This window comes from Mobula hypostoma, chromosome 19 (assembly GCF_963921235.1).
Source record: "Mobula hypostoma chromosome 19, sMobHyp1.1, whole genome shotgun sequence".
NCBI lineage: Eukaryota > Metazoa > Chordata > Chondrichthyes > Myliobatiformes > Myliobatidae > Mobula > Mobula hypostoma.
The window spans coordinates 63,378,293-63,405,551 of record NC_086115.1 but is presented as its reverse complement, the minus strand read 5'-3'; the positions used below and the strand labels follow the sequence as shown (position 1 = coordinate 63,405,551).

At 41.3% G+C, this 27,259-nt stretch overlaps 1 protein-coding gene across 1 annotated transcript in view; it reads left to right on the top strand.

Annotated features, from left to right (window-relative positions):
• Positions 1–27,259, top strand: part of pdzd8 (PDZ domain containing 8) — a 258,403-nt gene that overhangs the window by 196,206 nt on the left and 34,938 nt on the right. Inside the window, exon 4 of the mRNA XM_063072050.1 lies at positions 24,937–25,099. Within this exon, the coding sequence (XP_062928120.1) occupies positions 24,937–25,099 (163 nt within the window). The remainder of the gene's footprint in view (positions 1–24,936; positions 25,100–27,259) is intronic.

Genomic DNA, 27,259 nt, shown 5'->3' with positions numbered 1-27,259 from the left:
TGACTCCTGTTTCCATCCAGGGGGTCAGTGTGGACATGGTGGAGGATTACAAATACCTGGGGATATGAACTGACAATAAACTGGACTGGTCAAAGAACACTGAGGCTGTCTACTAGAAGGGTCAGAGCCGTCTCTACTTTCTGAGGAGACTGAGGTCCTTTAACATCTGCCGGACGATGCTGAGGATGTTCTACGAGTCTGTGGTGGCCAGTGCGATCATGTTTGTTGTTATGTGCTGGGGCAGCAGGCTGAGGGTAGCAGACACCAACAGGATCAACAAACTCATTCGTAAGGCCAGTGATGTTGTGGGGATGGAACTGGACTCTCTCACGGTGGTGTCTGAAAAGAGGATGCTGTCCAAGTTGCATGCCATCTTGGACAATGTCTCCCATCCACTACATAATGGACTGGGTGGGCACAGGAGTACATTCAGCCAGAGACTCATTCCACCGAGATGCAGCACAGAGCGTCATAGGAAGTCATTCCTGCCTGTGGCCATCAAACTTTACAACTCCTCCCTTGGAGGGTCAGACACCCTGAGCCAATAGGCTGGTCCTGGACTTATTTCCTGGCATAATTTACATATTACTATTTAACTATTTATTACTATATTCTATTACTAGTTATTATTTCCATGACTATTATTATTTACTATTTACTAATAAAATATTACTATTACTATTTATTATTTGTAGTGCAACTATAACAAAAACCAATTTCCCCCGGAATCAATAAGGTATGACTACTACTTCTACTACTAGATCCAGTCTGGCCTCTCCTCTCGTCGGCCGGTCCACATTCTGTGTCAGGAATCCTTCTTGAACACAAGGGTACCCTGGGCAACCAGTGCCCAACAGGGTCTTGCGATCTCAAGGGAAGCATCCAAGACAGTCAGTCACGGCTTCACTGCATGCCGCTTTACAATTCTGTCACCATTTTACAAAAAAAGGGCAATGTAAAATAAGAACATATTGCAAGCATCTTTAGATGGCAGTGAAATTGATCAGTATATTTCTGCATTCATTTGTATATCTTCTGCAGTAGTATTTAAAAGAACTTGCAAAATTAAAGTGCCAAAAAGAATAGAGTCTGTATGATATTCTGTTTCATTTTATGGAGAAGATGGCATACTGCTGTCTAGAGTTTCTTTTATTTTTCGTCACAAGATCTGGTTGTGCTGTGCAGCATCTGTGCCTAAGAATGCATTTATTTTTAATTTCAATACTCCTTACACATTGTGCATGGTGTAACAAAACACACGGAGCATTCTGAGGTAAAAGGACCTTTCTGTATCTCCACATCAGCATTCAGGATCAGCCTTGGTTTGTGATCAAGAGCTCTGTCTCGGAGCTATAGCCAGGAGTGCTTGTTAAGGTCCAATTTCAAGATGAAAGGTATGATTAGCTTGTGGTGTGTTTGCTCTTCAGGCCTGCAAAAGGTTATTGCTTCCCGTAATTGTGCCTGCTGCATGTCATGATGTGTTCCCCATATCAGCTAATCATTGTCATTTAATTACCTTATTGTTTCTTCATGCTTGTAGTAATCTCCAAGCAATGGTGTTGTTCTACACTGAAATACGACAGGCATCAATTCGGCACACTCAGTTTTATTGCATACCTTTAAAAAAAATGATTTTAAATGAAGGTTTGTTTATGTATTTTAAGCACAATGTCTGCTATTTAGAATTAAGCTTAAGATTTTAATGCAAATGAGGTATTTTTATATATGTAAGCAATATTCAATAATTCTATTTTGGGATGTGGTCCATTTTTAACTTTTTATTTTAGTTATTTGGAGTGTGGAATATGCCCTTCTGGCCCATCTAGCAACCCACTGATTTAACCCTGGCCTAATCACAGGACAATTTACAATGATTAGTTAACCTGCCAGTCGTCCACGTAGTCTTTGGACTGTGGGTGGAAACTGGAGCACCCGAAGGAAGCCCATGCAGTCACAGGAAGGATGTGCAAGGAGTGCTGGAATTGAACTCCGAACTCTGAACTCCGTTGCCCCGAGCTGTAATAGCATCCCACTAACCACAAGCTACTGTGGTGCCCCAAGTCTCAAAGGTGGTGGAAATCTATACTGCTGCTCACCTTCAGCTGTTCCTTCTTCCAATGTTTTTTTTGGGTGGAGGGTAGTTTCAGCAATTAGACCCAGTGATCTTGAGGAATGGCAGTAAGTTTCCAAGTCACCATGGTGAATGACTTGGTACGTGGGAGTGCTCCCATACAGGTTTGGAAGCTGCTGCCACATCATCAAATTCCTGAGCATTACTCTTAGGTAAATTGTAATGACTTCTAGATCATGTCAAGATAATATCATCTGTGAGGATTCAGTACGTCCATCCTGTGGAATGTGTAGGTTTTCTCCGGGTGCTCTGGTTTCCTCCCACAGTCCAAAGATGTACCAGTTAGTTGGTTAGTTGGTCAATGTAAATTGTCCCGTGATTAGGCTGGGGTTAAATCTGGGGTTGCTGGTTGGCACGGCTCAAAGAGCCAGCAGGGCCTGTCCCACTCTGTATCTGTAAATAAAAATAAAATAACATCTACTGCACTACTGCTTCACTTTGGGAGGTGGTTTCACTTCCCAGTCTTTCAGCAGTTGGAAATTGTCACTTTGCCATTTGGTCTGGCTACAGACAGCATGATGCTCCCACTTGGTCATTGAGTTGGGAGTTAAGTGTCCGGTTTCAGCATCGTTGGGCAAATTCAAAACAATGTAAACTCCATTATGTACTGCTTAATGTAATGAGACAGTATTTTGTCACCCAGAGTCGATCTTGTACCATGAGGGTAAGAATCGTACAGATTACGAGATCTCTGATTTTCAATGAAAACCTGACTTTGTTGCAAGGCTTCTGATTCGGAGGTCCGTGGTGGTCCTAGTACCCTGCGGGGGTAGCAAATTTCTACTTCTATTTGAGAAAGCTTAACAATGCTCAGTGTCTTCAGTTAGACAGGGTAATGGACTGCTTAGGAACCACCGCAATGTGGACAGGTGCTGGATGTTTAGACATAAATATGAGAAAGCATAAAAGTAAATACTTTTTGCCATCTGTAGAATAATATGTACAAACAGCTGAAGCACAAAGCAGTGGAAATAGCAGTAGAGAGATGGCCTGTTTGGATAATATTTCAGTCTTTTTACTACAGTAACAGCTTTCTCTCCATATCACACTGCTCTGGTTTGTGTGTCCACGTAGACAGCTATGATGCAATATCTATGGTTAACCCTGACCAAAGGAGGACTTCAAGTTACTACAATGGAGATGTCATTCCAAGATGGCTTCTTTTCTTTCCAGCTATTTATCAGTGTTCTTACACCTACCACCTTGCACTTCTTCCTCCCCTCTCTCCACCTTACTCTGACTTCTCATCTTTTTTTCCAATCCCGATGAAGGGTCTCGACCAGACGCCGCGCCGGCCTCTAGGCCTGAGTCGACGTAGTAGTAGTACAGAAGCTGCCTGGCCTGCTAAGTTGCTCCACTATCTTGTGTGTGTTGCTTAGATTTATAGCATCTGCAGATTTTCCCTTGACAGTGGTTTTACTAAATTCTGCCTGTGCACTGTACAATCCTTTATCTTCAGCCCCCAATTCTCAGTTATTGATGGCATTGCTAAACTTTGTTGCATTTCAGTCTTATTGTCCAAGTCATCCCGATGGACAAAGTTATCCTGACATCATCAGAAATCAAGATGATGAATCAAGAATTGGGGTTGGATTGCACTTTGGCCCTTGCTGTCTAGTTAGAAAAGTAAAAGGCCAATTCAATCCCTTTGCTGCTGGAGCTTCAGGAATAGCCAGGAGCTTTACAGATGAAATGTGATCACACGAGCTGAGTTTCAGTATCAGACAAGGCTCACGTAGAGCTGACTGAAAATACGTCATGAGATGATCTTCAAATCAGAGGTTATGATCCACCATCACAGCTCACTTTGTATGTATAATGGTTCAGGAAGGAAATAGTTGTGTCGCGACCACGCACTGTTTGCCTTGAGTGGCTGAACAATTGGATTATGTGATTCAGTGTGCATTTATTTTGAAGTCAGAACCGCTCTGTGTCAATGCAAACAGATGCCCTTTTAACCTGCTGCATTAATTGGTCATCAGCTGTCAATCATTAGAATTGAGCTGTGCTGGCTAAGAAATTATTCATTGATTAGTTTCCTTCAAAAGGCTGACTCTACTTCACAGATCATTTTCACATCGAATCTCGTTCAGATTTTTCAATAACATTTTGTGCATTACTTCACTTTAGTCTGGATTGTGTAAATGTTGTAGAATATACGAGGATCTGTGTATACATGAACATTCTTTAAGAAGATCATCAAAGCTTGTAAGAGTACCCACTGTTAAATATTATTATACATAATATTCAACGCCAGGAGGGGCAAACCCTGTACACCTCTAATTTCCTACCATGCAGCAGTGACCACATATCAAACTTTCCTGTAAAGGGATTGAAGACATCCTGACAGGAACACATGTTACTTTATGCCTGAAGGTCTTTGTTTTAATTATGTTCCTTGCAGCAGTGAAGTTATCTGTAAAGACCTTGTCCTTTAAGATTCAAGATTATTTAATGTCATTTCCTGTAGGCAAGTTTAAGGAGAACAAAATAATTGGTACTCCAACCTGATACATCACAAAAGATAAGGAATACAATAATAATGTAAAAAAAATGCACATAATAAATACAAGTACATAAGGTAGCTTATGTACATAGGATAGATTGAACTGTATGTCCATAAAGTGACGCGAGGCTGTGCATAAGGCGTTCACCTATTCATAACAATAACAGAGTTGGAACAGCTGTTATTCAATTTTCTTTCTCTGTGTATAAATCTGATGATAGTGGGAAGCATTGCTACCACTTGGCTTTGCTGTGGTGGTAAGAGCCTGTCCAAGAGCAAGCAGAATACGAGGCTCTGTACAAAGATACTTGCAATGAAGTGTATGCAACAGGAAGCATGCTGCCGCCTCCCACATGCTGTGAGGTGGTGAGAATTAAATTGCATAGGTTTTCAGTCTCCCTTCTGCCTACTGCGTCAGTCCTCGCTCTTGCACTGGTTATTTTCAAGTCAGACATGACTTATGATTTAATTCCTGCAGTGCTTTTTGTCGCAAATTATCAGTGTGAATTTGAAACCACATTATCTTTTAGGAAGATGTTGGCATGATATAGGAATAAGGATGAACAGAGGAGTCTCCCATCATGATGCTATAAGTATCTGACAGCGATTTTTCAGCAACTGGATGGAACTGTGGGATTCGTCGCCACAGACAGCTGTGGAGGCCAAGTCACTGGGTAAATTTAAAGCAGAGGTTGATAGGTTCTTGATTAGTCAGGCGTCAAAGGGTATGGGGAGAATGCAGGAAAATGGGGCTGAGAAGGATAATAATTCAGCCACGATCAAATGACAGCACAGATTCAATGGGCTGAATGGCCCAATTTTGCTCCTATATCTTGTGCGACCTTTGATTAATAGAAATATGGTCATAGTAACACTTGGAATATTAAAAAAAGGTACTTGAAAGATAACATTGAATACAGCACTTTTCTGGACCACTGTAATTTTGTTGAAGCTGAGTAAAGTGGTTTTAAGATGGTTGCCTTTATTGAAGAAATATTGTTTTTATTATTGGGCCTTTTGTATCAGGACATTCCAAAGTGGCTTTCCATCCAATTAACCTAAGCACTTTTGCAATCACTTGTTCCCTCTAAGCTGTGCGGGTGTATGGCCACACAGTAACTGAAATGCTTCCGCGCACATTGCCTTTGTTGCCACGCAGGTGGAATTTTCTTTTCTATAATTTTAATATAATTTTCAAATGTTAATATAATTTTGAAATTATGCTAATATAATTTTGAAATCTATATTAACAGTTATGAAATACCTTGTAATTAATTATGTATTGATGAATATACTCCATAAACGTTCTAAATAATATACATACCACAACCTTTACTTTGAAACATTTTAGAGCTTCAACGTATTTACATTGGCAGTGTGTCAAGTTACAAGACTGTACAAATTGTAACAATATACACAGAATGGAAGTAAGTAGCTTATTGTTAATAAACTGCCGGCCCACTGAACTACGACACTGTCAAGTCAAAACATTTTATTTTTGCCATTATGCCTTTCAGTTGTTTTGACTTCCTGATATCGTTTACTTGCATTATGTGTTGTGATTTGTGTTTGTTTAGTGTGCATTTTACAAAAAAAAAATTCGAAGTACTGCACTTTTTTCAGACAGGGTAAAAATTTCCTGCCCAGAGCAATGCTTGGTCTGCACAGCTGTGTAATAAAATTAGAGGGAACATTGGTTATAATTTGGTTTTGGCATGAGCATTTGTTATAGACTCAACATTGCTGCTGTCCCAAATCCGTGCTTGAAGTTACTTTGATTAAACTGTGGTCAGTCAGATCTCAGTATGTATTTCATACCTCTTTATGATTCTGTATGAGCTCTTCAAATTACAATATAAGCAATGTTTATTATCATAAGACCATAAAACAAGGGAGTAGAATTAGGTCATTTGTCCGATCGAGTCTGCTTTGCCATTCAAACACGGCTTAGTTTTTTTTCTACCTCAAATTCATTCTCCTGCCTTCTCCCTGTAACCTTTGACACCCTTACTGTTAACCACCACTTTAAATATACCCAATGACTTGGCCCCACAGCTGTTGGTGGAACATAAAATGGTACCTGAAAGAATAACATTGAATAGAGTACTTTTTGCAATTACTGTAGTTTCGTTGAAGCTAAGTGATATGCCTTTAAGATTTTTGTCTGTTTTACTGAAGAAGTTTTGCTATTTTTCTTGGGCCTTTTATACCACTTTCAGACAATGAATTCCACAGATTCACCACCTCAGACTAAAGAAATTCCTCCTCATCTGTGCTCTAAAGGGATGTCCTTCTGTTCTGAATTTGCCTTCTGGCTCTAGACTCCCCCACTATCTTCTCTGTGTCCACTCTATCTAGGCCTTTTAATATTCAATAGGTTTCAATGAGATCCCCTCATTGTATGTCTTAGGCAGTGCAATTCTAGCATCTCATATCTTCCCACAGAACTGAGCTGAGTTACTGGCTGATGTTGATGTTCACAAGTGGAATAAGAGCATGCTGTCTCCACGGGGTACACCTTTGTCCAAGATACATTCATGATATTGGAGTGTGCACAAGCTGCACTCCACTTACAGGATTCATTTCCATTGTATACATTTAGTCCAATGAAATCTGACACTTTTGGGCCCTACCTGACTTTTGCATCCCACTGAAGCAGACACAGCCCTTATTTTGTTATAAAGACAGAAATAGGTTGAGATGAGTGGAGTTAATGGAGAAGTTGTTTTACCTGACCGTAGAAGCTCAACCAATCCCTTTCCACCACCATCTTGTCAGCACAAACTCAGCCAATCCCATTCCACCACTGTCCTGACAGCAGAAGCTGAGCCAATCCTATTCCACCACTGTCCTGACAGCAGAAACTCAACCAATCCCATTCCACCTCCACTCTGACAGCAGAAACTTAACCAATCCCATTCCACCTCCACTCTGACAGCAGAAACTCAACCAATCCCATTCCACCACCATCCTGACAGCAGAAACTGAGCCAATCCCATTCCACCACTGCCCTTCTCTGTCTGTGAATCTGATGGTAATGGGATGATGTGTGAAGCCTTGCTATTAACTGCTATTACTCTCTAAGTACAGGCAGAATGCTAAATCCTGCAATCAGATAAAAAAGTAACACACAAAATGCTGGAGGAATTCAGCAGATCAGGCAGCATCTTTGGAAATGAATAAGCAGCCAACACTTTGGGGTGAGACCCTTCAACAGGACTGGACACAAAGGGGGAAGACACCAGAATAAAAAGTTGGGGGTAGAGGAAGGAGTGCTGGTTAGAAGGTGATAGGTAAAGCCAGGTGGGTGGAAAGGTAAAGGGCTGGAGAGGAAGAAGGCTGATAGGAGAGGAGAGTGGACCAAAGGAGAAAGGGAAGGAGGAGAGGCACCGGGAGGAGGTGGTAGGCAGGAGTGAAGAGGTAAAAAGCTGAAGTAGGGAATAGAAGAGAGGAGGGGCAGGGCAAAATTTTGTTACCAGAAGGAGAAATCGATATTCATGCCACCAGGTCGGAAGGTACCCAAAAGGAATATAAGGTGTTGCTCCTCCACCCTAAAGGTGGCCTTATCGTGGCACAAGAGGGGGCCATGGACTGAGACACCAGAATGGGAATGGGAATTGGAATTAAAATGTTTGGCCACTGGGAAATTCCACTTTTGGCAGGTGGAGTGGAGGTGCTTGATGAAGGGTTTACTTGATCTACGATGGATCTCACCAGTGCAGAGGAGGTCACATCAGGAGCACTGGATTGAATAGAGGACCCCAGCAGGTTCACAGATGAGGTGTTGCTTCACCTGGAAGGACTGTTTGGGGCCCTGGATGGAGGTGAATGGTCACTAACATGATTGCAGTGGAGTTAATGCAGCATGGAGCTTGCTGTCGTTTCCCACAGGCTGTTCAAGAAAGAGCTGCTGACCCAAGCCCTGAGGTGGAGACAGGTAAATCAAGCAATCAAAGTTTGAAGCCTGGAGATTGATCAGAAGTCTGGAAGTCAAGGCCCAAAGACTGGAGCCCCCAGTCTGCAAATCTCTGCAAGTCTGCTGGGGATGTCTGAGAATTCATGTCCACTGGAGACTGAAGGAGGTGGGTGGGAGGGAGGAACGGAGCCTCCTTTGCTGTTGTTGCTTAGTCACTTGTTGTGTTCTGTGTTGCTTTGCTGAACATGGTGGGCGTGTTATGTTGGTGCCAGAGTGTGTGCCGGTACTTACAGCCTGTCCCAGCATATGCCTGGGTGTGTTAGTTGTTTGAACCACGCTGACCCCAGCATATGCTCTGGAGAAGATGAGTCTTGATAATAAATGAAGCTTTGAACCTTTTTTGGACCCTTTTTGTACCCAGTACAGTTTTGGACTGTGGGGGGAAACTGGAGCACCCGGGCCAAACTTGGGCTTTGCACAAGGAGGCCATACAGAGGGATGTCGGGATTGCACTCTGAACTCCAGAACACCCCACTCTGTAATAGTATTGTGCTAACTGCTACAGTGCTGTAGCGCCCAAGTGTTTAAATTATTCTGAGATACAGCACAGTAACAGGGCCTTTAGCTGTGCTGCCCGCCCCATAACATCCATGGGACCAACTAACCACCAAGCTGCACATCTTTGATATGTGGGAGGAAACCAGAGCACCTGGAGGAAACCCATGCAGTCAAGGGGAGAACAGACAGGCTCTTTACAGTGGCAGAAATTGAACCCCAGTTACTGGCACTGCAAACAGCTACCATACTGCCTTTTGTTGTGCTCCCCTGTACCTGGCAACCAAGAGGGGGATTCATTTACAATGGGAAGTCCAAGCTTGTACTGGTAGCTCCCCAGGGAACATGCTACCGGAAATGAAGACTTCCTCTGGTGTAGATACTGACTTACAATAACATTACATCTGCCAGAAGGCAATGTTGCCACTTCGATTCTTTCAACGTGTGCATCATTTCTATACGTTTGAATATATGCATTAATTAGATTTGGCCTATTTATGTTTGCAAAAAGAGGTGGAATAAAGTGCTCAAAATCATAAAATAGTTGCAATGAAAACAGAAATGAATATGTGATTTTCTGGTCGTTGGACACAGTGTCATGTTCATTGTGGCCAAGACATCTGGCATCATGGTGACAAACAGTATCATTACCTCTAATTACAGAAACGCTTCTCAATTAGTAATTAACATTTATTTTTTTGACAGTATGAGCTGCAAAGCATTATTTTTTGTTGTTAATGTGGTTCTTCCTGTTACATGGGTAACCAGGATGCAACAGAGGCTGATAAAGTATTCTTCACATTGCTTCAACAAATCAGATGATGATGTATTTGATAAACTGAACATTTATAGATACACTGATTTATGAAAAAGCATCCAAGAATTTTTGCAGCTGAAACAGTTAAGACTGTCTTGTTTTCGCATTTCATTGACAGTCACATCTAACTGAAATAACCCTGCTCTGTAAGTGTAAGGTATTTACACTGTATTTTAAAAATTGGCATAACGCTTCTGAGGGGCAGTCAGGGAACTTAAGAACTCGCAATCCGATAGTTGATTTTTATCTTTCTGCTCTTTCAGTGATCTAGAACCTTGCTGGCGATTATTCACAACTCCCTGCAAATCTGTCGCTAGTGACATCCAGATAGTGTGAAAGAATTGCAACTAAAATCACATTGTATAAGCTCAGATGAACACACGTTATCTCCCCTGCTGGGGCTCTTCCTGTGCCTCCTTCCTGACCAAGGAGCTAGAATCTGATAGTCTGGAAATGTTCATAATTTCCGCTCAGAGTGTGGACAATTCCCAGCAAAACAATCAGGCTTTTAGATCTAGGAAAACCTTCCTTCTTTTTATATTGTAGATCAGCTGCATTTTCTCACGTGCTTATCACACCTCAAAGTTTAAAGTAAATTTATTATCAAAGTACATGTGTGTCACCATTTTGACAGCATATGTCACCAAATGAGGTTCATTTTCTTGAGTTGCAATCACAGTAAATACAAGGAACACAATAGAATCAATGAAAAACTGCACTCAACAAGCAACCAATGTGCAAAAGACTCTGCAAATACAAAAAGAAAGAAAATAATAATAATGAATAAATAATGTGATAAATATTGAGAACATGAGATGAAGAGTCCTTGAAGTGAATTGATAGATTGTGCAGACATCCCACCTCTCCCGGAAGTTCCGGGAGTCTCCCGCATATTAATAGTGGTTCCCTGATGCCCGCAAATTATATACAATATCACGGAAATCAATTTTTTTGAGAGCGAGAGAGAGAAAGCAAGAGAGAGCGAGAGAGCGAGAGCAAGCAAGTGAGAGAGCGCGAGCGAGAGAGCAAGCAAGTGGAGAGTGCGTGAGCAATCACGAGAGAGAGGGTGAGAGAGAGAGAGAGAGAGAGTGCACCATGGCAGAGTGTTCCAAAAAAAGAAAATATAAAAAGTACGTCACCCCAGACTACCCTAAAGTGCAACCCTGCCTAATAGGGGGTCAAAAATAATGACAGTGTTGCTCGCTGCACTGTTTGCAACAGTGACTTTTCTATTGCCCATGGTGGGTTAAAATGTAAAAGACATGTTGAGGTGCGTTTAGCAGATATCATTCGTTCATTAGCATAGCTAACGTTATTTAAACTAGCTGGCTAGCTGCTAAGGAGCTACTCTACATCCCACCTCTCCCGGAGGTTCCAGGAGTCTCCCACAAATTGATGGTGCTACCTCCCTGAAATGAGTTTTTGCAGGGTGGGATGTCTGGATTGTGGGAGCAGTTTAGTGATGGGGTGTGGGATGTTATCCACTTTATCTTTCCCTTTATCTTTCATTCACCTCATTTTCCATAATCGCATTCAAATGCTATTTCAACTTGTTTGTCTCACTGTAAAGTACTCCTTGATCATTTCATTTATTTTCCAATTTTTAAATCTGTGTCCCTGTTCTTTGAATGCTCTGCCTTTGGCATTAATTTGCTCTTGTTAGAAACAAAGCAGGTTCCAACAGCCTTAGAATTTTTATTAAAAAGTTGAGGATTTTGTTCATCTGAAAGATTGTGTTTACTGTGCAAAGACACTTGGGCATTATCCAGGTGCCTTTGCACAGTGGTTTTAAACTAATTATGAAAATAATTTATTTCCTTTCCCATGAGTATTTGGCAAAGTGTTAATATCTTAAACAGAAGACATTTTCCTCAAATCGGAACAAGTGATTCATTAATGTTCCTTACAAGTCAAAAGAAATGCTTTGGAATTTTGCATTCTGAAGTCCTTGCAACTACTTTTCCTGTGAAAAGTGAAATGATGGAAAGAAACCTGGAAGGTCAACTATATGGTGCCAAGGTTCTATTGTCCTGTGGTTTGCTCTGGTAACCATTTCTTTTTCTGTTGCTGTTTGTGTCACGGCATGGTATGGAAACACGAATGCCCGTGAATGGTAAAGCTTTCTAAAAGTAATGGATATGGCTACTCCATTGCTTGTAGAGCCCTCCCAACTATTGAATGTATCAACATGGAGCATTGTCACAGGAAAGCAGCATCCATTATCAAGGTGGGAGTTATGCTCTCTTCTCGCCGCTGCCATTAGCAAGAAGGTACCGGAGCTTCAGGACTCACACCACCAGGTCCAGGAACAGTTAGTATCCCTCAACCATCAGGCTCTTGAAGGAGTAATTTCATTAACTTCACTCACCCCATCATTAAACTGTTCCCGTAACCTATAGATCACTTTCAAGGACTCTTCATCTCATGTTCTTGATATTTATTGCTTATTAATTTATTATTATTATTTTTGTTTTCTTTCTTTTTGTATTTGCACAGTCTGTCTTTTGCACATTCTTTATCCATCCGGTTGTATGCAGTCATCCATTGATTCTTTTGTGTTTCCTGTGTCTCTGACTCAGTATCATAGAGCTGAAGAAGGCTCCAAGAGGCCGAGGTGCAGCATCACAGACAGATTTGAAAACAAGAAAGGGGAAACATGGTAGCGTAGTGGCTGGAGCAATATTTACACGCCAGCGATCGTAGTTAAATTCATACTGTTCTCTGTAAGGAGTTTGAACATTCTCCGCTTGAGCACGTGCATTTCCTCTCGGTGTTCCAGGTTCCAAGCATGTTCCAAAGATGTACAGCTTGAGGTCAGTAAGTTGTGGGAATGCTATGTTGGCACCGGAGTCATGGCAACATTTGCAGGCTGCCCTCTGTCGGTTGTTGACGCAAATAAAATAAAGAATTTTCTATTTTTATTCAATTCAATTTTTCTATTTTTCTGTTATATAACTGTCATGGTCCAGTCCGTGAAATCTGCACTCCAGTTCACAGTCCGGTTCATGTTCCTTATTCCAGGTTTTCCGGTTTTCCCCAGTTTCTGTTGAGGCAGCTGATTCTCGTTTGGGCTGGCTTCATCAATACCTTCAGGATTCAGCCTCTGGCTGCTGCATTGTTCCTGCCCATACCCCCTGTCTGAATCCCTTCCTTTCCCCTTCCTTCTGTTGCCTCGTCTGGAGCCTTGCCTTGCCTGTAACCCTTGCCTGCAACCTTTGTCTGCATCGCTGTCAAGTTCTATCGCCGGAGCAAGATAAGGAACTGTCTGTCGTTGTTTTGAACTGTCTCTGCGTCTATGCCTTCACTAGGTAGTTCTGGTTGTTTCCCGCTACCTGGTGTTGGGAACTGTCTGTCTCTGTCCACGCCTTTGCTAAATAGGTCCGGCCGTTTGCCGCTACCTAGTGTTGAGAACTGTCTGTGTCCACGCCTTTGCTAGGTAGGTCTGGCCGCCTGCCGCTACCTTGTATTGGGAACTGCCTCGTCATATTCTGCACTCTGTGTAATGAGTCCTGGCTCTGTGTTCTGTGTATGAGTCCCGGCCCTACGTTCTGTTTCCAGGGAGGGGTCCTGGTTCTGTGTTCCATGTTCCTGTCTCTCCCTTGACCAAGGCTCTGTGTTCCCGTCTCTCCCTTGGCCAAGTCAAGGCTTCAGGGCCTTGTCCAGTCCTAGCCATGTCCAAGAACCTTGTCCTGTCCAAGCCACGGCTTTGTGTTCTCGTCTTCTCCATGTGTCTCGCCCAGCCGAGGAGTACCTTGCCCAGCCCGGTGCTGGGGTTCCCTTGTCCTGTCCAGGAGTCTCACGTCCAGTTCTGTTGCCACTCCTTATCCTGGAGCCACGTCTTGTCCTCGCCTAGTTCTGGAGTCCAAGCCCGAGTCAAGTCCCAGGTTCTGGGTCCTTGCCCAGTCTCTGGCTCGGAGTCCGTATCCTACCCTCGAAGAACCCAAGCCTCGTCATGTCCTCGCCTAGTTCCAGGGTCCGAGCCCGAGTCAAGACCCAGGTTCTGGGTCCTTGTCCAGTCTCTGGCTCGGAGTCCATGCCCAGGCTCCTAGTTCCTAGTTCCATGTCCTGGTTCCACTGTCCGAGTCTAGTCCTAGCCTAGGCCCTGTGTCCTTGTCTCGTCCAGGCCCTGTGTCATGTCCAGCGTCCTTTCTTCCCCACTTCCCTTGCTTTCTTGACTAACCTCGTCCTCTTCCTAGTACTTCAGTGTCTGTACCCCCTTGCATTTGGGTCCACCTCCCAACACCCCCACTATGACAATAACCTTGCCAAGCAGGAGGTCCAGATCTGGGCTCCGCGGACCTTCTGTTTAATGGTAGTAGTCCATGGCATTAAAAAGGTTGGGAACCCCTGGTTTAGATGATGAGGCATGGGATCATGCATGTAATTCATAGAGGCGTTGGTGTGGTACAACTGGATGCCATTAGTGTACATATGGAGCTGACTGTTGTTGTAAGATAATGTTGAGATGGAGTGTAGACGAGAAACTGCCACAGTATCATAGTGGTGAGCACAACACTATTACAGCTCGGGACATTGAGTTTGGAGTTCAATTCTGACATCATCTGTAAGGAGTCTGAATGTTCCTTCCTGGTGCACATAGGTTTTCTCCAGGTGCCCTGGTTTCCTCACACAGTCCAAAGACGTACCGGTTATTTGGTCACTGTCAATTGTCCTCTGACTAGGCTAGAGTGAGACTGGGAGTTGCGAGGCAACGTGGCTTGAAGGGCCTAGTCCATGCTGTATCTCTAAAAATAAATAATTATCTTAAGCAGCATTACTTTGATGTAAGAAGGTTTGTGTGTGTAATTTTGTGTCATTAATCTGAATTAATCTCATCACAAAAACTGAGTTAATTGCATCACAATTCATAGAAGCTAGTCCCTCTCAAGCTTCCTCTGCCATTAGCTAAGATCAGGACCAATCTGGTGGTAACCATAACTCCTCTTACCCCTCAGCTTGCAATAACCTTTTATACAAGCTTCTCAAAACAATATATTCAGAGACTTTTTTCTGCGGGGTTCCAAAGGCTCATGGTGCCTGGAATGGAAAAAAATTGCATCTGTTTTAACCAGGTAACCACTCATTTTTAAATGGTGATCCCACGCCCTCTGTTCTAGATTCTCCCATGATGAACCATCCTCTTCACAGCCACTCTCTCAATACCCCATCAGGACGTTACATGTTTCAATAAAATCACCTCACAGTCTTTTTGGCTCCAGTGAAGACAGTCCAGTCCATCTAACCTTTACTTGGAAGACAATGCTCCAATTCCATGTAGTTGCTCATTAACCTGTGATCTGCCTTCCATGCTCTATACTTTCATAAATGTGCATCATAATAAATACCGATCCTGCTCATCTAGCAATAAATTGGTTCCCTTTTTTAAAGATTGGAAGATGGACGAAAGTGTGATCAATTTTTTTTAAGGAAAGTCCAAATATATTACACCTTCTCAATGTTGTCTAATTGAAGTGACTGTGCCCATTTTTTTTTAAAGAGAATTCTTTATCTATTGGGTGGTGAGGTGGAGGTGCGTCTCTACCAAAGGAAGTGTAGGGTGTTCCTTTCCTCCACTAGCCTACAGCTCACCCTTGGGCAAGATGTAGCACCTGCTTAGCCCCCAATCAGGGTCACGTGAAGCCATGGGAGCAGGCAGTAGATGGTTGTATGAGCAGCTGGTGCATATCGCAAGTCCTGGTGATGAGACCACTGACACTAGGCAATCTCTGAAGAGTATTGATAATGGTTGGAGTCGCCTGTCTTGTAAAGACACTGCCCAGCAGAAGGCAACGGAAAATCACTTCTGTAGAAAAATTTCCCAAGAACAATAATAGTCATGAGACCATGAACACCTGCATCATACGACACTGCACATAATGATGATGGCAGCATCTATGGAAACGAATAAACAGTTGACATTTTGGTTTGAGAACCTGTGTCAGGACTGGAAAGGAAAGAGGAAGAAGCCAGAATAAGAAGGTGCATGGAGGGGAAGGGGTACAAACTAGACGGTGATTGCTGAGGGGAGAAGTAGGTGGGTGTGGGAGGAGGGATGAAGCTCCAGTGGAAAAGGTAAAGGGCTGAAGCGGGAATCTGACAGGAGAGGAGAGTGGACAATACCAGAAAGGGAAGGAGGGGAGTACCAGAGGAAGGTGATAGCCAGTGAAAAGAAGCAAAAAGACCAAGAGGGTAGCCAGAATGGGGAATGGAAAAAGAGAGAAGGAGAAGGGGGAAGGTAAATTACCCAAATTTAGAGAAATCAATGTTCACAATGTGATTATAATACTGGAAATTATCCGTACCCCTGTGCCTATGTATCTCTTATTATAATGAGCACAACATTTCTTCAAAATTTGATTAATGTTTTATATAGTTTTATCTTTACAAAATGTAAGATTCAGGATTCAAGTTTATTTATCACATGTACATTAAAACAGTGAAATGCATCGTTTGTGTTAATAATCAAGATTATCCAAGATTAGTATTTATTCAAAGCCTAGTAGTGGAGAATTATCCCATTTGCTATCGATCGATGCTAATATTGTTATAAATAACCATCTTTGTAAAGAAATAATCTCAAAGTAAACAAAGGAAATGTTTTATCATGATGCATTCTTCTGAAACTGTTTTATAGTAAACATTGAGCCATGTGTAGTTTTTATTTTGCTTGTTAGAATAAAATTAACCATTTTCAACATTAGGTGGATTAAAACTCTCATTTGAGCAATATCTATTGTGATATACAAAGGGATTCCTTGTATTTGTTAAAGGGCGAATCTTGCAGCTCTCAATTAATGGTTCCGCATCACTAGCAATCTCCAAAAGAATACTAATAACTTGAAGCTAATTATACCTTTCTGTCTCACTTTACTGGTTAGTTTCAATTCCCCACTAATCTAATCTTTAAAGCTTTTTCTTCAGTGGAAGAAAATGGTTGTTCATGTTGCCACCAGCTATTCTGGCAATTTGCCAGTAACACTTTCTTGACCTTTCTTGGATTAAGTTGGTGCACAGTTAAGGGCAAAAGCAGTAAAAGTTTCTGTCTCTTGCAAGTCTTGTTAATTGTTAATATATAATTAATGTGGCTACAAAATACGTTTCCAGGACAAACACGGGCTCCGCAGTAATGAGCCGTTAGTGCGATGCTGTTACAGCCAGGGCCACCGGAGTCTGGAGTTCAATTCTGACGCCATCTCTGTACGTTCTCCCCATGGAACATGTGCGTTTTCACCAGGTGCTCCGGTGTCCTCCCCCAGTCCAAAAGCGTGCAGGTCAGTAGGTTAATTGTTCACTGTGAATTGTCCCATGATCACTTTAGGGTTAAATCGGGTTGCTGGCTGCTGTGGCTCAGAGGGCCAGAACGGCCTGCTCCACACTGGAAATAAATTAACACCAGAAAAGACTGACACTTGAGTATTGGGGCAAGCTCTACCCTTCCAGTACTCTGGAATATTTAAAAATGAATGCAGTTCTTTAGAGGCCGTGGCCAAGTTGTTAACGTATTCGACTAGCAACCTGAAGGTCGTGAGCTCAAACCCCAGCTGAGGCAGCGTGTTGTGTCCTTGAGGAAGGTACTTAACCACACAGTGCTCTGCGACGACACTGGTGCCAAGCTGTATCGGCCCTTGCCTTTCCTTTGGACAACATCGGTGTCGTGGAGGGGGAGACTTGCAGCATGGGCACCTGCTGGTCTTCCATACAACCTTGCCCAGGCCTGCGCCCTGGAGGGCGAAGACTTTCCAGGCGCAGATCCATGGTCTCGCAAGAGTAACGGATGCCTTTTAAGAGGCCGTTATAATGACATGTGACATTACGTTTTTACTGCGGCTCTGAGCCCAAACTGTCAACTCTTTATTCCTCTCCATAGTTGCTGCCTGACCTGCTGAGTTCCTCCAGCATTTTGTGTGTGTTGCTCTGGATTCCCAGTATCTGCAGAGTCTCTTGTGTTTATGAAATATCTTTGCTATTCTTTGGATTAAACCTATTTCAATGGCACCTATTGATACTAGTCATGTTGTAAATATCACTGGCAAGTTTTGTGATGGATATCATTTGTGGTCTTGTTCTCAAGCAGTCCATGGTATGTAGAACTGACAAAGCTTAGCATTTTTCAGGCTGTGACTAAGTAGTTCTGAGATGGGAAGTTCTCTGAATAGGTATGTTCTAAGGAGGATGATTTCTCAGGCTGAAGAAACCACCTGGTGTGTGGCAAATTATCAGGCTAAAGGCCCTGTTGATGTGGCCACTCACCTTTGTTGGGTCATCTGTTTGGAAAATGCCGATATTTCAAAGGTTGAGAATTTGGCACAGGAAACACAATTGGCATAAAGCAGCCATGGTCATATTGAATGATAATGCTGGCTTGATGGGCCCAGTGGCCTACACCTGCTCCTGTTTTCTTGGAGTCCTTGCTTTCAACAGCAACTTGATCCTTTTCTTTCAGTGTGTATTGCAAACATTTAAATTTAAATAATTTTGTTAACCTTGAATTTCTCAAGCTCTCCATTTTTCATTTTGCCTTGGTTATTTCACATAGTTTAATATAATTTTGAAGTTATTTGAATGCCATGATAGTGCAGCGAATAGCACAGCACTATTACAGCTCAGAAGGTCAGAGTTCAATACTGTCATCCTCTATAAGGAGTTTATACGTCCTCTCCGTGGAATGTCGGTTTTCTACAGGTTCACTGGTTTCTTCTCACACATGAAGACGTAATGGTTGGTAGGTTAATTGGTCATTGTAAATTGTCCTGTGATTAGGCTAGGGTTAAATCGGGGGTTGCTGGGTGGTGCAGCTCGAAGGGCCTATTCTGCACTGCATCTCAATAAATAAAAATAAGATAAAGTAAATAAACATCCTGCATTAACACTGGTCCTTTCTGCCTTTGAACTAATTCTGGTCCCTGGCTTTAAAGTGGCACGAAATTCCTGATGCTACACCTTTTCCTGGCTCTTTAACTTCCTACCTGATTATTTAATTAATCTTTGTTCAATGCTATCTCTATACACGGCTGTTTAAAAGTACCAGTCGTTCCAGACAGTAGCTTTGCTTTAGGGGTTTGAGTAAGTTGATCGTTGAATGAAGTGAGTCAAATGTCAGCTGAAGAGAAGCCATCTGAATAAACTTTATTCTGAAACTGAACACTTCCATCTCGTTCCGATGATTGGGGTGGGTGAGCTCCACGCTCTGGGATTCACTTTCTGCAGTAAAACTCTTGTAAGCATTCAATGAATATTCAATTAAAAACTGTAGATAATCTCACTCTCCAACTGTAGCATGAATTTTTAAGCAACAATTGTGTTATCTGTTCCTGTGTTCTGTATCTGAATTGCTTCAGTCAGATTTCAGTTCCCGACACATTAGTGTTCTCCACTGCTGTGACACTGTGGTGATCACTCAGCGGTAGGCAAGTTGGATTGTGTTGACCACAGCTACACTGCACAACATGAAGAACTGCTACGGGTTTGTTCTTACAGACACTTGACCCAGAACAACTTCTCTGTACTATCTGTCTATTGGCCATAACACTCAGGGACTTGGGCTATATTGTGACCTTTTATATCATTTTTTTTGTAACTGTATGCTTCTTCTGCTATCAAAACTGTATGTGCTATCTGTTGTGTAGGACTGTTCATTCAGTGTTTTGCACCTGGCCCCCAGGGAATCCTGTTACATTTTGCTATATTCATGTATGGTTGAATGACAATTAAACTCAAACTTGAATTTGAAGTTCATTGCATGATTCCTTCCTATTAACATTCCAGAGGCAGTGATGAATGATCAGTCCTCATCCCCCAAGCTCTCTGTCCATTTACTGATCATAATGAAAATGAAGATGAGTTTATGGAATACTTGGTGACACAGGACAGGATAGTACAAAGTCAGCATGGTTTCCTTCAGGGAAAATCTTGCCTGATGCACCTGTTGGAGTTCTTTGAGGAGACTACAAGTAGGATAGATAAAGGGGATGCAGTGGATGTTGTATATTTGGACTTTCAGAAGGCCTTCAACAAGGTGCCACACATGAGGCTGCTTACAAAGTTAAGAGCCCATGGTATTACAGGAAAGTTACTAACATGGTTAGAGCATTGGCTGATTGGCAGGAGGCAGTGAGTGGGAATAAAAGGATTCATTTCTGGTTGGCTGCCAGTGACTAGTGATGTTCTGCAGGGGTCAGTGTTGGGACCAATTCTTTTTATGCTGTATATCAATGATTTAGATGATGGAACAGATGGCTTTACTACCAAGTTTGCTGGTGATACAAAGGTTGGTGGAGGGGCAAGTAGTGTTGAGGAAATCAGATAGGCCACAGAAGGACTTAGACAGATTAGGAGGATGGGCAAGAAAGTGGCAAATGAAATATAATGTTGGAAAATGCATGGTCATGCACTTTGGTAATAGAAATAAAGGTGCAGACTATTTTCTAAATGGGGAGAGAATCCAAAAATCTGAGATGCAAAGGGACTTGGGAGTCCTTGTGCAGAACACCCTGAAGGTTAACTTGCAGGTTGAGTCAGTGGTGAGGAAGGCAAATGCCATTTTAGCATTCATTTCAAGAGGTCTAGAATACAAGAGCAGGGATGTGATGCTGAGGCTTTATAAGACACTGGTGAGGCCTCACCTTGAGTATTGTGAACAGTTTTGAGCCCCTCATCTCAGAAAAGATGTGCTGGCATTGGAGAGGGTCGAGAGGAGGTTCACAAAAATGATTCCAGGAATGAAAGAGTTAACATATGAGGAACATTTGATGGCTCTGGGTCTGTACTAGCTGGAATTTAGAAGGATGTGGGGGGATCTCGTTGAAACCTTTTGAATGTTGAAAGGTCTAGACAAAGTAGATGTGGAAAGGATGTTTCCCAAGGTGGGGGAGCCTAGGACAAGAGGGCACAGCCTCAGGATAGAGGGGCGTCCATTTAAAACAGAGATGTGGAGAAATTTCTTTAGCCAGAGGGTGGTGGTGAATTTGTGGAACTCATTACCACAGGCAGTTGTGGAGGCCGGTTGTTGGGTGTATTTAAGGCAGAGCTTGATAGGTTCTTGATTGGACATTGCATCAAATGTTATGAGGAGAAGGCTGGGGAGTTTGGCTGAGGAGCGGAAAAAGGATCAGCCATGATTAACTGGGGGAGCAGACTCAATGGGCCTGATGGCTTAATTCTGCTCCTGTGTCTTATGGTCTTATTATGGTCTATGGTATCCTCAGTGCATCCCTTCAGTTGGGTGTGTTTGATGTCTCATGTAACCCGTTGTGTTCTGAAGAATCATCTACAAACTCTCCTCTTCATTTTCTTGCACCAGTACTCATGATATTCTTCAAGAATCTACCTTCAGATCTGTTATCTACATTGATGACCTCAGTATTGTCATCCAAAAACATCAGTGTCTTGAGAAATGGTGACAGCATCCTGTTGTTCAGCTCTGTTAAGTCCACCGTGTCTAAATTAAAGCTGCTTGTCTGATATCTAATTCTAGTACTATCTAAAGAAAATACATACATGAAGCAAGATCATTGTCCTTAGTCTACATCTCAGATCCACTTCTAAGACACTGAATTAATCCCTTTCCTCTACTTACAAACTTGGTATTGCTTTTGGCTGAGTTTCTAGCTGTATAACCGTGTCAAGACTACCAGATTCCATCCCTGTTTCTAACGCAGATGATCTGATCCTGAAACTATTGTGAATGTCATTGTCATCTCTAGCTTAAATTCAGGTGTTTTCCTTCTCACGTTCAGCACCTCTAAGGTCATTGAAGACTTTGCTGTGTGCATCCTAATTTGTATCAGATCCCAATCAATCATTTTTGCAGATTTTAATTGTCTACCTATCGTGCAAATCTTTGTATTGTACTTCAAATTTTCTGGTTTGCCTTCTGATAATCTCTTCCCTCCCTTTCTGTGAAATCCTCTCCAAACCCTCTGTTGTCCTTGTGTATCCCCATCTTTCAGTGATGGAGTATTGGCAAACATTCTTTCACCAATATATTCACCTTTTATCTACTTGTAGGGATTTCCTCAAAGTCTGTTTAGGTTTTTGGCCATCTGAAATTTCCCTTTAAGACCAGAAGGTATAGAAGCAGAGTTAGGGCACTTGTCCCATCAAATCTGCTCTGCCATTCCATCATGGCTGATTTATTATCCTTCTCAACCCCACTCTCCTGTCTTCTCCCCGTAACCTTTCACACCCTGACTAATCAAGAACCAATCAACCTCTGCTTTAAATATATGGCCTCCACAGCCATCTTCATCAATGAATTGTATTTTAGTATTCTATTATTTGACTTTGTGTCATTATTATGAAATGACTTGGATGTTTTATACATAGAGTTCATAGTTGTTTGATTTTGCTTGGATTTTTTTTCTTAATTGGTGCTTTGTTTTTTCATTTCCCCCGTTCATTATTTTATTGTTGGTCCCCTTTCATTGAGATGCTCCTCAGCATGGGCAGCATGGCAGCACAATATTTTACAGTACCAGTGGCCTGGGTTCAATTCCCACCGCCGTCTGTAAGGAAATTGTGGGTTTCCTCCTACAGTCCAAAGATGTACCAGTTGGTAGGTTAATTCATCATTGTAAATTGTCCTGTGATTAGGCTCGGGTTAAATCGGGGGTTGCTCAGCTGTGTGGCTCAGCATTTAAAGTTGTAGATCATTTCTGATTAGCAGTATGCCAATATGTAAATTTACTTTCCATCGTCCCACATTCTGTTGGATCCATATTAAATTACTTTAAAGGAATGGAGGAATGTTTGCCAAAAAACAGTAGCCTAACCCTTTACAGTTTATGAAAAAAATTCTAAAATTTCTTTACACTTGTAACCAGGGTATTTTTGAGTAGATCTTCAACAAGACAGGATTTTTCAAAGATATAGTTACAACTCTGTAGATTTTTTGACATGCTAATGAAACATTAATCTCTTTTGATTCTCAGAATCAAACTTTTGCACTTTTGTGTCTGTAATCATCACTGGCAATGTATGGTTAAAATGTGTTTACCTACATTAGTACTTGCCAAGGCACAATCACTTAGAATCAATTATATAGTGCATATATAATTTTCTTCTTTCAAAGCCTTCCTACATTTACATGGATTAACATTTTTAATAATTATGCTTCTCCCATTGTAGAAATCACTTATCAATTTTTTTTGGTTAAAAAAAACCTCAGCTTTTTATGTTAAGGACGTGTGTTCAAGTTTCACCTATGTGATTAATAGTATTTGAATATTGTGTGGGGAGGCCAAAGTTTCTTAATGGCTGCTGCATTTACACTGAAATTTTGACTGGAAAGATTCATACATTTAATTCCTTGGATCCAGTTAAACATATTTACAACTTGCATCTAATTCGGAAGTATTCACATGCCTTACTCTCTTTGATATTCCTCATTGAAATGGAACGTCGTTTAGAATTTCTGTTTGTTAAATGAATCAAGAAAAGCAACAGAAAATGTTTTATTAGTTTCAAGAAATTCCTTCATGACCTGAAATTTAATTCAGCTGTTTTTCACTTTGTAGTTCGTCTTCTCCAAAACTATAAACTTACATAGTTTTTAAAATACTCTTCTGTGTTCTCTAAACAGAATATTGTTGTAATTTTGTACCATGTTTCCATAAAATAAATTGTCTTTAATATAGAGACTGGAAATTTAATCGTATCCTTCACTGCTCCTTGAACTGGTGAATATTAATTCCAGACAGTTTTTGAATCTTTGATACACTTAAATGCATTATTAAATTAGTTTCTAAGTATTACTTAATGTGTGTTCAATTAGTACCAAACTTCCTCCAAATTAGTGCATTTATTTTATTAACAACTATTCCCTGAATATTGATGTCCAAGGTCATTCTTTAAAAATGTATTAGCAAAGTTTTATCTGTGTACTAATTATCACATTATATTAGGAATCTTGTTTTTAAAAGCATTTTAACATGTTCTTGCACAGCTGGATGGTAATGTAATTCCAACACACGTTTGGTGTAAAATTGGGCAGTTCACACGATCAGTGCCACAATGGGAACATTGCAAAAATGGTGGTTGGTACCTGAGGGGCAGTTTCTTAATATATTGCTGTGTTTACACTGAAAAGACCCACAAATGCAATTCATCTGATTAAACTTTAGGGTATGAAACATTACAATTTGTGCACAATTACAATGTGTTGACTGCCTTTCACCCTTAATATTCCCAACTGAAAATGACTTAATTGAATTGTAACATATTTAAAATCTCTGTTAAATTAAATTTTTAAAAATGGTATTCACTTTACTCCAGTCAAGAGAAACCTTCATGACTTGAAATTTGATTTGACTGATCAAACTTCAAAAGTTTGAAGTAAATGTTTTATTGAAGTATATATATGTCACTGTATACTATCCCGAGATTCATTTTCTTGCAGAAATTCGCAGTAGTACCAGGAAACACAATAGAATCAGTGGAAAAACTACACACTAAGACTGACAAGCAACTATTGTACAAAAGAAGGCAAACTGCAAATACAAAAAAAAACATAAAAGTAATAAATAATATTGAATATTATAAATAAGTAATATTTAAAGTCCCTGAAAGTGAGTCCATAGGTTGTGAATTAGTTCAGAGCTGAGGTGAATGAAGTTATCCACGCCGGTTCAGGAGCTGGTCTTTGAAGGTAATAACTGTTCCTGAACCCGATGATCTGAGACCTAAAGCTTCTTTTGATGGCGGAAGTAGGAAGAGAGCGTGGGCTGGATCCAATATTATTCAGGCAATTTAATCAGTCTGAGATTGAGTATGGAAGTTGGGAAGGGAGCTTGGCCTGGCTGTTGGGAGTCCATGATGCTGGAATGCTGTTTTGTACCTGTTTTTTCAAAATTGTAAACCTACATGGCTTTCTAAATACTCTCCTGACTTTCCATGTTTTCTAAACAGCTCATTGTCTCAGTGGCAATTTCTGCAATTTATTGCTGAATGTGCTTTTTATATTCAGATCTCCAGTTATTTTGTTTGAATATAATTGATTTTTTTCTTTCAATCAGGTTGAACTAATTAAGGGAAATTCACAAAGCGTCGGACTGGCTTTCCGCCAAATCCAGGGAAATGATGGGGATGCGGTTCATGTGACCGTGGAAACTGTGACCCCAAACTCACCAGCTGCAGCTGCTGACCTCCAAAAAGGAGATCGCCTCATTGCAATCGGAGGTGAGATCATATGATGGTGATATATTTATAGTGAAAACCAGCAAATTAATTCTTCCACAGATGTAAAATTTAATTTAGTAAAAAAACTCAACACTCATTTAAACGTGAACAGTAGATATATTGGCCTTACTTCTCTTCTTCTTAAACCCAGACTACCGTCCATATTTAGCTAAATATCATTATTGCATTAAATTGATAATTATACAGTTGATAAACTGCTTGGTCCTCTTGTTTTCCAGTATTTTTGGTTTATTGACAATCCCAAATGCAATACACCTCATGTGGGAGAGAAGATTTTGGTAATATAAGCAGCTTGGGAAGCAAAGTTCAAAGTAAATTTATTATCAAAGTACATATATTTCACCAACTGCAACCCTGAGATTAAATTTCTTGCAGGCATACTCAATAAAACCATAATAGAATCAATGAAAGACCATATTATTGCTTATTTATTTATTTATTTATTATTATTATTCTCTTTCTTTTTGTGTTTGCACATTTTGTTGTCTTTTGCTGACCAACCTGTGAGCAAAAAACAACAAAATGTGCCGATACAAAAAGAAAGAGAATAATAATAATAAATAAATAAGCAATAAGTATCAAGAACGTGAGATGAAGAGTGCTTGAAAGTGAGTCCATTGGTTGTGGGGGCAGTTCAGTGATGGGGTGAGTGAAGTTATCCCCTCTGGTTCAGGAGCCTGATGGTTGAGGGTAATTACTGTTCCTGAACCTGGTGGTGGGGATCCTGAGGCTCCTGTACCTTCTTTCTGATGACAGCAGTGAGAAGGGAACATGGACTGGATGGTGGGGTCCTTGAAGATAGATGCTGCTTTCCTGCGACAGTGCTCCATGTAAATGTGCTCAATGGTGGGGAGGGCTTTACCCGTGATGGCATGGGCTGTATCCACTACTTTTTGTAGGATTTTCCATTCAAGAGTGTTGGTGTTCCCATATCAGGCAGTGATGCAATGCAACTAGTCAATATACACTCCATCTCACAGCTAAAGAAGTCTGTCAGAGTTTTAGATGACATGCCAAATATTTGAAGAGATAAAATTTTGTGTTAGTTCAACAGTGGAGATGGAGAAAAACGCACGTAAGAAGAATCAGTCGCTTAGAGAGCTGAGCTGTTAGGTGAGAGTGAGGTACAGCTGTCATATCGCGGAATGGAAATAGGTTCTTCAGCCCAATTGGTCCCTGTCCACTGTTTTGCCTGTCTGCATTAATCTCCTTTCTCTGCTTAAGGACCATATCCTTTTGTGCCTTTTCTGTTTAGTGTTAGTCTAAATCAGGGGTTCCCAAACTATTTAATGCCATGGCCCAGTGCCATTAATCATGGGGTCTGTAGTATTTCTATCTGATTCTACCATCTCCTCTAGCAGTGGTTTGCGGGGTTGGGAACCCCTGTTCTAAATGCTTCTTAAATATATTTCTATCTGATTCTACCATCTCCTCAGATTTCCAATTATCAAACCACTCTCTGTGGGGTGAAAAGAAAGATTTTCATCCTTTTGATTGCTTTAAAACTCCTTCCTCTCATGCAGGCACGGTCAAGAGGTTCAGTTGTTGTTCAAAACGAGCATCAGAATGGGGAGGAAATGCGATCTAGCTGACTTAGACCATGGAATGGTTGTTGTTGCCAGTCAGGGTGGTTTGAGTATCTCAGAAACAGATGATCTCCTGGGATTTTCACACATAGCAATCTCTAGAATTTACAGAGAATGGTGCGATAAACAAAAAGCATTGAATGAGTGGCAGTTCTGTGAACAACAATAACTTGTTAATGAGAGAGGTCAGAGGAGAATGACCTTTCTAGTTCAAAGGAACAGGAAGATGACAGTAACTCAAATACCCATGCGTTAAAACAGTGGTGTGCAGAAGAGCATCTCTGAATCTAAAAAGCACATTGGAGTACATACATTTTCAAACTTGATCCATACATTTACAATGTGAAATACATGTGCAGCAGGGATGAGGGTGAGTTAAGGAAGTGGATGGGCCACGGCGGGAGAAGATCACGAACGTACACTCACTGGCCACTTTATTAGATACAGGAGGTACGTAATAAAGTAGACCCCAAGTGTCATTCCCCCAACCCCCTACCCCCAACATATCCAATCCTTTCCCCTTAAACAAAGGCCTTCCCAGGAGACATCCTGG